The following is a 17,288-nucleotide window of genomic DNA, read 5'->3' as shown; positions in this document are numbered from 1 at the left end:
TTTCCTTCTATCAATTCTCCACCATTGGTGTTGATTAAAGTTGCTGAAATTTTGATAGTTTGATTTTTCGTTCTTTATTTTTTTGAAATTAATGTTCATTAAAATGGTTGAAATTTTCATAGTTTGATATTTTCTTCTATCATTTTTTCAGCATTGAACAGATGTTAAAGTTTGATATTTTCTTCTACCAAATTTTCAGCATTGATGTTCAAGTTTGATATTTTCTTCTACCAAATTTTCAGCATTGATGTTCAAGTTTGATATTTTCTTGTTCACTAAAGTGGCTGAAACTTGGATCATTTGATTTTTTTCTTCTGCCAATTTTTTGAAATTGATGTTTATTAAAGTAGCTAAAATTTTGATAATTTGATTTTTCCCTTGTGTCAATATCAAATGTTTATTAAGTGATTGAAATTTTAATGGTTTGAACCTTGGTGACCGCTTCACCAATAAAATGTTTTAACCGCCACACTGCATATCCGAAGACAAGAAAAATTCAATATTAAAATTATAAAGATAAACAAATTATATAAACTACTATCCATATAAACCATTGGACCTCATTCAAATTAGAAGCACTAATTTTTATTTATCTTTTACTTTTTCCAACTCCAATTGCATATCCTAATTATAAATAATACTAAAGTATTCCTTTTATTCATAGTACATAGTTTCTCAACTTTCTCCGGAAGGCAAAACGGTAAGAATTTATCTGGCATTAATGTTGTTAGCATGACCGTAGATAACAGTGTCGTCCTTGAATAGTAAGGCAAACAGTTTTAATCTAGTTCTAATATAAGTTTTCTGTGAATGTAAATGATAGGGCCAACATGGTGAGCTTGGCAGAGATGGTGATGAAATACAGAGGGACAATTGTTTTGTTTATGGTGATAAGTGGGGCATGGAGTAGCGGTTGTTGTAATGGGCAGTCTATAGATGTGGATGATCTCCCAGAGCCTGTGGATGGACTGTCATGGACATTTTACAACACCACTTGCCCTAATCTGGAATCCATTGTCCAATCCACTCTCGACACGTTTTTGGATGATGATATCACACAGGCTGCCGGGTTGCTACGTCTTCATTTCCACGACTGCTTTGTTCAGGTAACCTTAAACTCTTTTTAATGGTCCCGGTTTATTTTTCATTTTCCCGTCTAATCCGTTATTAAGATCGCATTTTGTTAGCGTATTTCTTACGTTAAATCTTAAGATGTTGGTATTTTGTAGTTTCTTTTTTTGTCAGATTAAGATTGACGAAAAGCCATTACAGTTTATATGTTTATTCTTAGGTCTGTGGTGTTGCTTGGCTGGGTTAAATTCTTTCTCATGGCTATCATAATGTGTTCGCTGTTTATGTGAGGCTATTTCATTCATCCTAATTAGTTGCTTGTTTTTTTTTTATTTTAAGTTTGGATGACACCATGTAAATGGTTTATTTCAGGCCATTTTTTTCAACTTTCTTTAGTAAATATTATGATTATTTTAGTCTTTTTGTTATGGAAGTCATTTTTTCTATTTTCACTGGGACTATTTTATGCTATCTATTTGTACAAGGTCATTTTTTCTAATTGCATTTAGTCATGAATATAATGACTTATTGGTAGTTATTATTGTTGGGCCATTTCTTCCAACCTTATTTAGTCATGAATGTGACAACTTCTTAATGGCTGTCTATTTTGGACCATTTCTTCCAACCCCATTTAGACAGGAATATGATTGTGGATTGTGGAAATCTCATACACACAATCAAATCCAGAAAAAATACACTAGAAATACAAAATGGATTGTGGAAATCTCATAGCTTTAAAGGAATATGATTACTTTGAATAATTATTTTCACTGATATATTTCTTATCTATCTATGTCAGGTCATTTTTTGAATTCTCTTTAATTATAATATTTTTTTTTGCTACTTATTTGTGTTATGTAATTTTTCCTAATTCAAATAACTCATGATTATGATTACTTCAAATTTCTTGTTTATTCCATAAAAAAAAATTCTAACACTATTTAATCATGATAATGACTATACCATAGGAATTGTTTATAATCAAATATCTTTTTCAACACTATTAAATTTATATTATAGCTAATAATTAAAGACCATATTAATTGATATTTTATTGATCAATCATATTGGTTGATATTAATAATTAAGGGTCATTTTATTTCAATATATAAACAATTAAGTTTAAATAGTTAATGAATATTTATACCTCATCTAATTACAAAATTGATAATGAAATGTTATATTTTTTTTCAATTTCATTAAATAGAGAATTATTTTTTATATTATTAAATATATTGATTTAAAAAATTTTGTTCTATGATTTTGAGTTACAATTTGATTCATTGTTTTTGCTATCATAATGAGTAAGTTGTGGTTAATGTAGAAATTAATCTTCCAAAATCAATCTTAAATAATGACAAATGAGATTTTCAACAACTTTGAAATCTATCCATCTATTGTCCTTGAATAAGAATAAAGATAATTGATGTATAGAGTATGTAAGGTCTTTCATTATTTATAGATTTACATATTTAATACATAATAGATATGATAGTTTTATAATCTAGATAACTAAAATTTGAAATGTTTTCCTTCAAATTTGTGTAACTATTTTTTACCAAATTTTTTTATGGTTATTCATTTTCTCTTAATCTTTATAACAAATTGAATTTTTTAATTTAAAATATTGATATGCATATAACTATTACTAAAAACATATTATTTTTTAAAATAATTATCAAGATATTATAATTTTATGTCAGTCTCAAACTACACACACTAAGCAATATATTAAGGTTAGAGAATGTACATCAATTCTACACGTTTTAACATTTTTAAGTCTAAAAGTTAAAAGTCAAAGAGTAATGTGTATGATTTAAATAATTCCTTCTTTAACTATTTAAGTATCGTATCTTTAATTTTTCTATTAAATAATATATAATGTTTTCTTATAGTAGAATTGGTTGTTCTTATGATTTGTTTCTGAATATAAACTCACTAATCTATTATGACAAGAACTCATTAAAAAAAAAAGAAAGAAAGAAAGAAAAATTGAAACCAATCTTTCAAATAATTTACTTTGAATGAATAACAACATAATATTTTTTTTTAAGAATCCCTTGTTTTCCAGATTTATTTTGAAAATAAAATTCTCTTTAATCTATAGTAACTGCATAGAGTTCTTGTAGAATCCATAAATCTGAATATAAAGTCACTAATTTTAGAAGAAAACTCTCATTAAAAAATGGAAAAAGAAGGAAAGATTGAAGCCAATCTTTAAGCAATCTTGTTTAATCTTAAAGTTATATATGTATATATATGTATATGTATATGTATATATGTATGTATGTGTATGTATGTATGTATATATCTATATATGTGTATATCTATATATGTATATATATATATGTATATATATATATATATATATATATATATATATATATATATTCTGAAAACATTTTATTGAAAAGATTTAGAACGTTTCCTTAGAAATGGGGAAAAATATAAGGCGAATGTAGTTAGGATATGATCTGGGTAATCATCTTGCAGAAGGTCTAAATCAGTTTCCCTGCAAGTCAAAAAAAATTTTGTTAAGGGGAACATTCATAGGCCTCTAAAACGGGCAGCACCATGGCTTTCCACTGAAAACAAATTGGTGTTGTGGCTGAAGGGGTGCGATGCGTCAGTGCTGCTGAATATAACAGACAGCTCAAGCGAGAGGCAGGCTTTTCCAAATCTGACCCTTAGAGCTATGGCGTTCATAATCATTGATGAAATAAAAGCGGCGGTGGAGGCCAACTGCAGCGGCGTTGTATCTTGTGCCGATATTTTGACACTGGCTGCTCGTGACTCCATAGTCAAGGTCTGTCTGTCTATCCCTTAATTTCTCTCTTAATGCCTTTAAACATTCACATCTAGCTACTAAATAAATTAAACGGGCATATTGAAGAGTGGAGGACCCGAATATCCAGTACCTCTGGGGCGCAGAGACAGCACAACCTTTGCCGATAATACTACGGTGCTTGCAAATTTACCATCTTTTCTGTCAGACGTAGATACGCTGGTGACTGCTTTCAGTGGGAAAGGATTAAATGTGACAGATCTGGTGGCTCTATCAGGCGGGCACACAATCGGCCTAGGCCACTGTACTTCCTTCCAGAACAGATTGTACAACACGAGCACAGGAGTTCGAGAAGAGGACCCTACTCTTGACCAGAGTTTTGCAAACAGTCTTTATTTAGTGTGCCCCGCCCTCAATGTCACAAATACCACCAACTTGGATGTCCGAACACCAGATGATTTTGACAGTGACTACTACATTAATATTCAGAACAATCAGAGCCTCTTCACCTCTGACCAAACTCTGTATGGGAATTCCACTACCCAAGGCATGGTGGACAGCTTTGCTTCCAACCAGACACTCTTCTTCCAAAATTTAATCCTCGGAATGCTTAAAATGGGTCAAATTGATGTCTTGACGGGCACCGAGGGAGAAATTCGTAGCAACTGCTCCGTTGCAAATTCAGCTTCTGCAATCTTCGACAAAGGTATACGCTCAATGGTCGACCCAGCAGAGCAATCGCCTTCTTCGTTTCATTCTGAGTAAATATGGAACTTTTCTTAAATAAGCTGCACTTGTGTTTCTCAAACCAGGTCATATGGGATATGCCAAGAATAAGATATGGATGTATGGTTATTACATATTGCATAATGTTTTAAATTCCTGAAGTGACTGTTCTTCATTGAGAATCACATGATTGCCATTAAAACTATATTTTCTAGTTGGGTAATATTTTATTAGTACCTAGACATGAGAGCACTATAGTTTTCACTTTTGGTTATTGATTTTCATTTGTGTATATATATATATAGTCGGTGAATCTAGTACATTATTGCTAATTAATGTTAAAGACAAATTAATGAGCAACTGACTAGTTCTATTTACTTGTCTCTCTTTACCTCTCACTATTACTTGTCTCTATCACCTCCTTTCTCTTTGAATCCTGCCCCATTATCTCTATCTCTATCTCTATATCCCTGTCTTCCCCCCTCTTTCTATATCTAATTATTCTATCTCTCTATTTAAAACTCTTTGTCTTTCTCCCCCCTCTATATTCATCTCTACTTTTATCTACTCTAAAGTTAGCACACTATTGGGAGGAACTTGACAAAATGCATGTCTTGTATTTATACAAATAAATTCAATAGGCTGAATCAATATTATTGACTCAACTATATACATGTAAATTATAATGTTTTTTTATTAATTTTGATTTGACTAAAACAAAAATTACAAAATAACAAATTGTTAAGACTTATATGAAGAAATACCACAATAATATACAATCTTAAGATGGATTAGTTGGAAAAATGAAAAATCATAAACAGTGCTTGGCATAATTTCTTAGCCTAATGATATGTTCCTTGATTATGCCATCCACCAAGATTCCAATTCACTAGAAATACAATAAATAAAAGATGATTGTAACATCTATAATAGAATAAATAACCTAAATTATTAACTCTGAAATAAAAAGATTTCAGCCTAAAATTTATATTTGTATATGAAATAGCTAAAAAGATTTATATGAGTTTCATATAAAACCTTTGAAAGAATAATAGGAAATCAAGACTATATATTCTAATTAACATAAAATTAGCGAAGAAAATGAACTATTCAAACGGGCTTTCTTAATCAAGCAATTATGGAGAGCTTTTGACATTAAAAAAGACTGGAGCCAAATTTGGTTTGATAAATACATTAAGAATCAGACTATCCAAGGGATCCTTAATGATGAAGATATCTCGACTGGATCTTTCATCTGGAATAGTGTAACCAAAGCCATAAAAGTTGCAAAAGTTGGAGCTGGATGGGTCCTTGGAAAAGGTGATAGAATAAGGTTTTGGGAAGACCCTTGGATAAAGAATGAAGCCCTATTTGATCAAAACAATAATCAAGTCATTGAAGAATGTAAAAGGAGGTTTGGGCTGATGGTTTGTGACTATTGGAAGGAGAATAAATGGGTCAATCTTGAGGACATCCATCCTGGTCTTTCCTCTATTCAGAAAGAGTTGCTATCCTTTTCCCCTAACAACAACTATGATGATGTTTTCCTTTGGAAAAGTGACCCTAAAGGTGAATTCACAGTTTCTTCTGCTTATAAAAACACTTTTTCTCAAATCCGCAATCCTTTCTGGAATAAATTTTGGAACAGCATCCTGATCCCAAAAGTCAACAAGTTCTTTTGGCTTGCTTCCTATAATAGTATCCTTACTAGTGATAATTTAATCCGAAGGGGCTTCAATTTCCCTAATAGATGTGAGCTCTATCAAAAGGAGGAGGAATCAGTTGATCACCTATTTTTTCATTGCTCCTACACTTGGGAAATCTGGTGTAAAATATAGGAAAAATGGAAAATTAATTGGGTCATGAACAAATGCATTAAGGATATAATATGGCAATGGAATTTTCCTACCAAGTGCCAAATTATTAAAAACCTGTGGTCCCTGACCCTCCCCATGATATGCTGGGGCATTTGGAAAGAGAGGAATAACAAGATATTTAGGGAAGAAAAGTGTAATTATCAGGTTGTCTTTGAAAAAATATGCAGGGCTATAAAGGAGAACATCAACATCCCTCACAAGAATAATCAACAATGGGCTATTATAAATTTGAATGATATGGAAAAAGACATTATTACTAAATGGAACCTGATTGATAAGGTCTACAGAGTGGATAACAAGAAGAAGAGAGAAAACATTGTTTGGAGGTTCCCTGATTATGACTGGATAAAGGTTAATTTTGATGGGGCTGCTAAAGGGAACCCTGGAAAGGCTGGTGGAGGTGGAGTTATTAGAAATGCTCAAGGAAGGTGCATTGTTGCTTTTGCTTCCCCTTTTGGAATCCAAAACAACCATGTGGCTGAAGCTATGGCCATGCTTAAGAGCCTCCAGTTAGCCCAATAATTCAAATTTAAAAAAGTCTGGCTTGAAGGGGATTCCTTAAATATTATACAAGCCCTCAAAGGGATTAGTTCAGTCTTCTAGAATATTGCTAATATTATTAAAAATGCTAAGACTATCCTTAATAACTATGTTAGCATTATTTTAACCCACACTTTTAGAGAGGGTAACAAGGTAGCGGATATCCTTGCTAATGAAGGGGTTAATTTGGAAAAGGCGATCAACTATATAGGGGAAGATCACATTAAGTGGGAGATTAAGGAACAATTATTTTTTGATCACCTTAATGGAGCAAGTAAATATTATGATTGAATTCTGGGGAACGAGTACCAATGATAGAGTATGGAGGTGGATGAACTACCAGTCGATGAGTGCTTCTAGGCATCATTACCAAGAACACATGTGTGCGAGGGGTAATTGTAATAATAGCCAGGTTCGCATGAACATGAAAGACAATTTCAAAATTGTGAAAGTATCTTTTCAAGGAGAAACTAGAAACACAGAGTTTTACTTGCGGGCCGAGAGCTGTAACAGAGGCAATTGTGACCTGAAAAGCAGAATGGGAGGAAGCCTTAACAGGAATGAACCATCTGGGTGTGAGCACTGGAAGAGCAAAAGGAAGGTGTGGAGAAGGCTCCATTGACACGGGTTCATGGATTACATGGAGAAGGTCCATGGTAGTAGAAGCTCTATTTCTCAAGGGTTCGCAAAAAGCTAGAGCAATAACAGGGCTACCCTGTTTGGGGAAATCTGGCACATTGATGAAAGCCTGATCTCGGAGGTAATGGGGCTCAAGATGGAGGGGACCAAATTTTATAGGGATAGAAAGTATGCCACTGAGGCCTTCAAAAGCTTCCCTAAGATGGAGGATGAGAAGAGCAACCTGGAGAAGAAGGATAATATCTCTTACTTCACCACCCAACAAGTAAAACCTTTCTGGCAAAAAATTCTTAGGGCATTAATAGAATATTTAACTATGGATGGTAGGTTTATGAAAATTTACAATTATAACTTTGCCATCCTGAACCACTTCCGCCATGGGGTGAAAATTTCTTTGCCATTCTATCTTGCTTCTTCTCTAAACAAGAGTTTTGCTGACCACATTAAAAAACCCAGCTCCTACCCTCTTGCACACCAGGGTCTCCTCCTGCTGATTTATGAATATATGAAGAATAAGACTAGGGCAGCAAAGGATGACCCTTTAATTCTCAATGCTCAAACTTCTGAGAAAAGAATAGACTCTAGTTTGACTGAGGAGACCAAAACCCCTTACCATAAAAAAAGGAAGATTAATGTGTAGGAAGAAACGGATGTGCTTTGTGAGGAAGAAGAAGGAAAAAATAATGAAGAAATTTATGAAAAGGAGATCAATAAGGAGGAGTATGGGGAAGGAGAGGAAGGGGGCAATTCTGAGAATTGTCAGCATAATATTGTCGGCTCGGAAATTGAGAGAGAGGCTCTGAAGCCCAAGGGTGAAAAACCTAATGAGGAGGAGATGGAACAAAGCAAGGATTCTGCGGAAACCATACTGAATACCACCCGCAATTGCACCCTTGAATTCTTCAACTTTCAAAAGTGGGTGGTGGAAAACATTACCAGCATGCAGGGTAAATAGAGGGAATTGGAAGTTAAGATCAACAAGTTGATCAACATGTCTGATTCTGGGAATCAGCATGAGGAGATGGAGAATAGTGAAGCAGAGGAAGAAATGGAAATGGAAGATTGGTAGGAGAAAGACCTGATTAAAGGCGACCTAAAACACCTGGAGGATGTCATCAAAATTCTGAAGGAACAGGTGGAGGAGGATAAGGACAATGTCAATGCCCGGATGGCTAGAAATGAGAAAGCCCTGAAAAGCCTTATGGATCATAGCCTCTAGGTTCTAAAAGTCTCCTCCCAGAACATGAATGCGCTGGTGAACCACCTAGAAAAGAAAAACCAGGAGAAGGACCTCGTGGTTATTGAAGATGCTCCTACTTCCAACCTAAAACACCAGACCTCTAGGCGCAGAACTAGGTAGACTACGACGAAGAAGGAAATGAAGATGAAAGATAGCCAGACTACTCAGAAGAATACTGATTTGAGGGAAGCGACAAAAGCTATGATGCTTTTGGTATAGGATGCAGAAGAAACCATGAAGAATTTCTAATTGTTGTCTTTTGTTGGGCTTGAGGCCAATTTCTTGCTGGCCTTTTGTTGTCCTTTCTTTTGTTGCTAGTCTTTTTGCTGGTGTTTTGCTACTGTTGTATTTTGTTGCTATATTGAATATCTTTCTTATGTATATGGGTTTCGGGTCCCTTAAAACCTGTTTTTAATTAATCAAAAACATATGACAAATACTTATGATGTGTAATGCTAAACATTAAGAGGGAGTTTATATTGGAGTCTTTTCTAACATTTTTAATGCATGTTATAGCATCCTTCCATTGAAGATAAATGTCAAACATAATTGTGTCAAATGAGATTCTTGTGATAATTTATGGTAAATGTAGTAGTGTAAATTAATTCAAACATTAGTGAGATGATCTTTTAGAAAAGGAAAGCATTATAATTTTTTCCAATTTGCTTACCACATTTGGACTCATTATTTCAGCACATAGTTTATAATTGTTCTATATATAGGTTCTTGGAGCTTTAGTTTGTTGGCATTATGGAGGAATTGATTGTGTGTTGCATTGATGTTTTGTCATTGATGTCAACACTAGTTGTTATGGTTGATTACCGACACTAGTTGTTATCGGTAGACAGGTTTTTGGTTAACGGTAGAAGATCTTGTGTTACTGACATGGATTTAAGGTTTAACTAGCAAAGCTTTAACTGAGAATTCTTGATAGGATGCATAAGTGGTGTTGGTACGGCTTCTAGATATAATTAAGGATGGTGAAGGTGATCATTGGTCGAGCTTCAACTGCTTGAAGACATAGCTTTTGCATGGTGGACCTAGAATACGTCTGCTACCTATCTAGATTATGGACCAGTATCATGTTAATGTGTTCTCTACACGTTACAGAGATGTCTTATGGATTGGTTAATGTTGTTTTGGTCTAAGCTGACATGGCATATCATTGTAATGTGGATGTATGTAATGATCTTATTGTAATATCTTTTAGATGTTTGACCTAATTGGTTTAGGCCTTAGGGTTTGTATAAATAATGTAAGATCTCATTGTAGATCGTATGGAAAAGGATATGGAATGAAATGCAATATCATATGCGAAGGATTTTTGGTCGATCATAGGTGATCGAATTGGGTTTAACGAAGAGGTCAAAGGCCTCCAGTATTGAGCTTAACCGGGACTGTAATAAGGCATGGTAGATGCTATCTTTGGCAGTTCACTCTATTGGATTATTGTCCAAGTATCTTAAGGTGGTTATAACCTCTTTGTAGTCAGTGAGACTCTTTTGTAATGAGCAGTATGCTCTAGGAAATGTGCCTTCCTGCATGTGCAGACCCCTTATTATATCACATACTTTCTATGTGGTATGGTTGCATTGTGTTAGTTCTCTATTTTATTCTTAAGTTTTATTGCTTACTGGTATCTTTTTTTTCTATTCCAGTACTTAATGTTTATGTGCACCAGTTTAAGGTTGTAAAGTGTTTAATTGATATAATTTGTTGACAACCAATTCACCCCACCCCACTCTCTCAGTTGTTCACCAGTTATCCTAACAATTGGTATCAGAGATTTGGTCCTCTTTTGCAGAAGCTTAACCACTTGAGGTAGATCCTATGGGAGCTAACACTTCTAATCTACTGGCTTACAAGATGAAGGCAACTGCAATTAATGAGTTGAGAAAAATGAAAAACACTTCAGTTCATAGAGACATTCTGAATGGGCAATTATCTGCTTTTAATCTTGAAGAATTTGGACCTTTTGGAGTTGAAAAATCTAAACCTTCTTTTCATGCATCAACATCTACCAATAAGAGTGATTGGAAAGCCTTATATCCAAAGGAATTGGAAGATATGAGGAAAGAGGATGACAAATTTGAGCAACTTGAAGCCTTATTTTCTAAAAGAGTACCTAAAGGACCAACAGGAAGTAAGTATGAAGGAAAAACACCTTGTAAATGTTTTGCATGTAATAAGATTGGTCATTTTGCATCTAGATGTCCTAAAAGGAATGCAAGATTTGAAGAGAGAGTTAATAAATTATTTAAGCCTAATCAAAATAGATATAGATTCAAGAGAAACAAATAATACTATATAGCAGATGAGGAAGGAGTAAGTGATGACTCTGAGGATGAACCGATGGCAAACTTTTCTAGTGGATCCGACAATAGAAAGGAATGGGTATTTTATGCTTTAAAGGAAGATGAACCGACACTAGCTATAGAGAATGAAGAAAAGGCCCTGATAGAAAAAGTTGAAGACATGGATGAATGGATAATTAATATGGATGCTCACATCATATGACTGGAGATAAAAGAAAAAAATTCTCCTTGTGAGAATACAATGGTGGTCAAGTGTGATTTGGAGATGACAAAGCATGTATGATCAAAGGCAGATGTATTATATCTCTGGATGGAAAGCATAACACTGATAATGTCTATTATGTAGAAGGTTTAAAGCACAATCTTTTAAGTGTTGGTAAATTGGTGGACAAGGGTTTTCAACTTCAGTTTAAAGATAGAAAATGCAAAATGATTAACAAGACTGGTTTGGAGATTGCAACCGATACTCAGACTGGAGGTAATATCTTTCACCTTAACACTGGAAATAAGACATGTTTGATTTCTTATATTGATGAGGGTTGGTTATGGCATAAGTGTTGGCATATGGACACTCCAATGAGACATTGTGTGTGATTGAAGGTTTTGTCATTGATGGCAACCTTACAATCCTATGGCACCGGCAAGACATTATATCGGCAAAGCATTACATAGGCAACCTTGCAACCCTATGGCACCGACAAGACATTCTACCGGTAAAGCATTATTCAAGCAAGACATTATACTGGCATCAGCAAGATCACTCTACACCGGCACCGGCACAGAGGCCGACAGGATTTTTGATATGTAATATTTTGTTCATTATTGTAAGCCGACTTGGCAAATTGTAAAATGACTCTTGTATATAAAAGAGATCATTGTAGTCATTTGTAGTGTATGGATAGGAAGCATAAAGAAAATTATAAGGTAGACCTAATGTGCGAATTGTAGGTCAAGGGTATATGTAAAGAACAGAGCAAGAATCGGTACTGAATCTGGCATTGAAGATGCTATTATAAAGTAGTACAGATCATTGGATTTTCATAATCCTCATTGTAAGTCAGTGTGACTTCTTATTGAGCAGTGTGCTCTAGGCAGTTGGCCTTCCTACTTGTGCAGGCCCCTATTGTAAGTAATATTCTCTTATTGGCCAGTAAGTGAATATTGTGGGTCACAAATCCCACCAAGGTTTTTCCCACACTAGGTTTCCTCATCAAACATCTTGTGTTATGGTGTTCTTTTCATGTGGATGTTTTTGATTCTGTTAATTACATTAATTCTTGCATACCGATATACTGTTACTTTATGTTCTGCATGTTCTGTTTTAAGAAAATCTCATTACCAGTCAGATACTGATTCACCCCCCCCTCTCAGTATCTGTGGGAACCCTAACAATAAGGGGTTGTGTCATGCTAATTTTGATTGTATTGTCAAGATAAGTTCAACAAAGGCAGATAGAGATATACCTAAGATTATGAAACCTCATAATCCAGTATGTAAGGAATGTCAATTGGGAAAGAAAGTTAGGACTTCTTTTAAGAGCATACATGATAAATCTAATGATGTGCTTGATTTGATTCACACCGATTTATGTGGTCCAACAAGGGCTAGAAGCTTTCAAGGTGATAGGTGTTTCATGTTGATAATTGATGACTATTCTAGAATGATGTGGGTGACTTTTCTTAGGGAGAAGTTTGAAGATTATGAGAAATTCAAGATCTTTAAAGATAAGGTAGAAACAGAAACTAGATTGAAAATAAAATTTCTAAGATTAGATCAAGGCGGTGAATTCACTTCTCATGAATTTAACAGTTATTATGAGACAAATGGAATTAAAAGACATTTATCTACTCCTAGGACTCCTCATCAAAATAGAATTGTAGAAAGGAAGAGCCAAATCACCTCACATCTACTGGAGAGAAGCAATGAGTACAACAATCTACACATTCAACAGAGTTCACATCAAAGGTGAAACCGGTAAGACCCCTTATGAACTATGGTTTGGACATACACCTACTATTAAATATTTCAGAATTTTTGGAAGTAAATGTTATATCAAAAGGGATGATTCAATTGGAAAGTTTGATCCTAGATGTCATAAAGGGATAGTTCTTGATTATTCAATTCAAAGAAAATCATATAGATGTTATAACAAAAGATTACAGAAAATTGTGGAGAGCTCAAATGTGAAAGTGGATGAGCATTACAGAAATCAATCTATATCATATGATGGGAACCGGCAGTGGAAATGATCATAACTGAACTGACAATGCCTCAACCGGTACAGGACACTGAGATAGCTACACCGACACAATAAGAAAATTCAACTGTGACTGATGATCAGATTAGTGAACCTAAAGTTTAGAAGACACCAAGGTATGTAAGGTTAAATCATTATGAAGATCAAATCATTGGAGATAGGAACAAGGGAGTTATGACAAGAAGAAGACTAACAAATGAAGAGGTATGTCTTATTTCTCAAATTGAATTGGCATCTGTTATTGAAGCTTGCAAAGATAAACATTGATTAAAGGCTATGGAAGATGAATTAGATCAGATAGAGAAGAATGAGATTGGACTTTAGTTCCCTGACCTAAAAATAAGAATGTTATTGGAACTAAATGGGTTTTTAAGAATAAACTAAATGAGTATGGTCAATTTGTAATAAACAAGGCTAAATTGGTTTGTAAAGGGTATTCTCAAATGGAACCTGAATTGATTATGGTGAGACATTTGCACTTGTAGCTAGAATTGAAGCTGTTAGACTATTTCTTGCATATGCAACTTATAAAAACTATAAGGTCTATCAAATGGATGTTAAATGTGCATTTTTGAATGGCGAACTTGAGGAAGAGGTATACATTGAGCAACTTGATGGATTTTCATTGACAGATGATAAATATATGGTTTGTAGATTGAAGAAAGCTTCATATGGACTAAAACAAGCTCCTAAAGCTTGGTATGCAAGGTTGGATAAATATCTTTTGAAGTTTGGTTTTACTAAAGGCAATGTTGATAGTAATTTATATTATAAGACCATTGATGATGATATTCTAATTATCAAAGTATTTGTTGATGATATCATTTTTGGAGGTGAAGATAAATTGTGCATGGAATTCTCTAATAATATGCAGAATGAATTTGAAATGTCCGTGATTGGTGAGATGAGATTTTTCTTAGGTTTATAGATTACTCAAGGTGACAAAGGCATTTTTATCTACCAAACTAAGTATCTAAGGGAATTGTTGAAGAAGTTTGGTATGGATAATTCCAAGCTGGTAAGTATTCCTATTGTAACAAGTGAGAAATTATCTATCAAAGACACATCAGCACTCGTAAATTCAACAAGGTATAAGTCTATGATTGGTGGCTTGTTATATCTAACTTAGACTAGACCAAATATTATGAATGCAGTAAGTATTGTTTCAAGATATCAAAGTAATCCTAAAGAAAATCATGAATGTGCAGTAAAGAGGATATTCCGATATTTTCAAGGAACAACAGAATATGGCTTATGGTATTCTAGAGATGATGACATCACTTTATGTGCATATACAGAATTAGATTGGGCGGGTGATACTGATGACAGGAAGAGCACTTCTAGTGGAGTTTTTTTCTTGGAAAGAAATTGGTTTCTTGGATGAGCACAAAACAATCATGCATTTCTTTATCTACTGCAAAAGCGGAATATGTTGTAGTAGCAACCAATTGCACTCAAGTCTTATAGATGAAGCAAATTTTGAAGGATATCAGGGTAAATTGTAGTGAACCGGTAGTTATCTATTGTGATAACTCTGTAGCTATTGACATGTCTAAGAATCTGGTATTTCACTCTAAGAATAAACACATATCAATAAAATATAACTTTATTAAGGACAAGGTGGAAGAAAAGGAAGTCAACTTGGTTTATGTGAACACTAAAGAATAGATTGTAGATATATTCACTAAACTGTTGTCTAAGGAATCATTTGAGTATTTGAGAGACAGATTAGGGGTTTTTGCCTCTCCGGCAGAGACTTGATTGATGTGGTTTGGCATCAGTGTAACATACATTATCATAGATACTATTCATTTTGGCACTAATGTGTGGTGCTACTACTCTGGGGGAGTAGTCATCTTTGAGATTCAGAGGCTTACATTCTTGATTTGATATTTTTTCAGATTTTTGGCATTTATGTCAAAGGGGAGAGATAGTGATGTGAACAATAAACTTAGAAGTTTACAAAGATATTATTCATAGACGGAGAGTTACTGATATTGAAGATATTGTTGGTTGTCTTCCATAGGGGGAGACTTGTTTGGCATTTCTTGGTACTTAGATATTTTTCACATCTAGTGTTGTCATCAATGCTAAAGGGGGATATTGTTGGCATTATGGAGGAATTGATTATGTGTTGCACTGATGTTTTGTCATTGTTGGCATTATGGAGGAATTGATTATGTGTTGCACTGATGTTTTGTCATTGATGTCAACACTAGCTATTACCGATAGAAGATCTTGTGTTACCAACATGGGTTTAAGGTTTAACCTATAGAGCTTTTACTGAGAATTCTTGACAGGATGCATAAGTGGTGTTGGTGCGGCTTTTAGATGGAATTAAGGATGTTGAAGGTGATCATTGGTTGAGCTTCAACTACTCAAAGACATATCTTTGGCGTGGTGGACCCAAAATAGATCTGGTACCTATCTAGGTTATGGACCAGTATCATGTTAACGTGTTCTCTATACATTACCAGGATGTTTTATTGATTGGTTAATGTTGTTCTAGTCTAAGCTGACATGGCATATCATTGTAATGTGGATGTATGTAATGATCTTTTTGTAATATCTTTTAGATGGTCGACCTAATTGCTTTAGGCCTTAGGGTTTGTATAAATGATGTAAGATCTCATTGTATATCGTATGGAAAAGGATATGGAATGAAATGCAATATCATATGCAAAGGAGTTTTGGTCAATCATAGGTGATTGAATTGGGTTTAAGGAAGAGGTCAAAGGCCTTTGGTATTGAGCTTAACCAGGACTGTAATTAGGCATGGTAGATGCTATCTCTGACAATTCACTCTAGTGGATTATTGTCCAAGTATCTTGAGGTGGAGATAACCTCTCTGTAGTCAGTGAGACTCTTTTGTAATGAGTAGTATGCTCTAGCTAGTGTGCAAGCCCCTTATTGTATCACATACTTTCTGCAGAAGTATCATCTGACTGTGGGTAGGCTTCCCACCATGGTTTTTCCCTTTACCGGGTTTTCCACGTACAAATCATGGTGTTATGTGGTATGGTTGCATAGTGTTAGTTCTCTATTTTATTCTTAAGTTTTATTACTTATCGGTATTTGTTTCTTCTATTCCGATACTTAATGTTAATGTGCACTAGTTTAAGGTTGTAAAGTGAATTAATTGGTATAATTTGTTAACAACTGATTCACTCCCCCCCTTTCTCATCTATTCACGGGTTATTGTAACATAGTTTGTATAAATAATCTATAGGTGTCATTATGATATTGAAACCACTCACTCCAACATTGTGTGTCGATGAGACACATGTAAAAGATTTTTATGTGAGTGTATTGTAATCCAGTTATGTTTAATGAATACTACATTTGAAAAGTTTGGAGTTAGGATATTTTTTTCTCTTTAAAGGGTTTCCCCCATGTACAACATTGCTATGATATATTATTTAATTTATTGTTATACAAGTACCAACTTTTCATAATTGTTAAAGATAAAAAATTTCACAACATCCTCCTAAGAAGATTATTTTACAAATCATTTCAACATACCTTTCTCCTTTTCATTTAGCATTAGACCTTGATCACCTTGGGTTTTATATGTAAGATAGAGGGATTTTATGTACTAAAATTCAATTAAGTAGGTGATTATGTAGAGAAGTTTTCAATCTCATTTCAAAAGAAATGTCAAATAAATTTGAAATTGAGATGAAAAAGTTCTCTTGTAGTTATTTTGAGTTGTAAAAAATCAAAATAAAAGATATTCTCTTAGATGCCATATCTATGGATTGTAATATCCAACATGAAGGATTACATGATCAAACAAGAAGAATGAGATATTTTGGATAGAAAATGTAAGCCTCTCATA

At 34.0% G+C, this 17,288-nt stretch overlaps 1 protein-coding gene across 1 annotated transcript; it reads left to right on the top strand.

The window, feature by feature from the left end:
• The first annotated feature begins 599 nt into the window (after positions 1–599).
• On the top strand, positions 600–4,767 carry LOC131859621 (peroxidase 12-like). Its single transcript, XM_059213584.1, has 4 exons — positions 600–700; positions 824–1,106; positions 3,686–3,877; positions 3,965–4,767. The coding sequence occupies exons 2-4, from the start codon at positions 831–833 to the stop codon at positions 4,619–4,621; spliced, it is 1,125 nt and encodes a 374-aa protein (XP_059069567.1). The 5' UTR covers positions 600–700; positions 824–830; the 3' UTR covers positions 4,622–4,767.
• Positions 4,768–17,288: the final 12,521 nt, after the last annotated feature.

Source organism: Cryptomeria japonica, chromosome 10 (assembly GCF_030272615.1).
Source record: "Cryptomeria japonica chromosome 10, Sugi_1.0, whole genome shotgun sequence".
In the NCBI taxonomy this organism is placed as follows: domain Eukaryota; kingdom Viridiplantae; phylum Streptophyta; class Pinopsida; order Cupressales; family Cupressaceae; genus Cryptomeria; species Cryptomeria japonica.
This window is presented reverse-complemented; position numbering and strand designations above follow the sequence as displayed.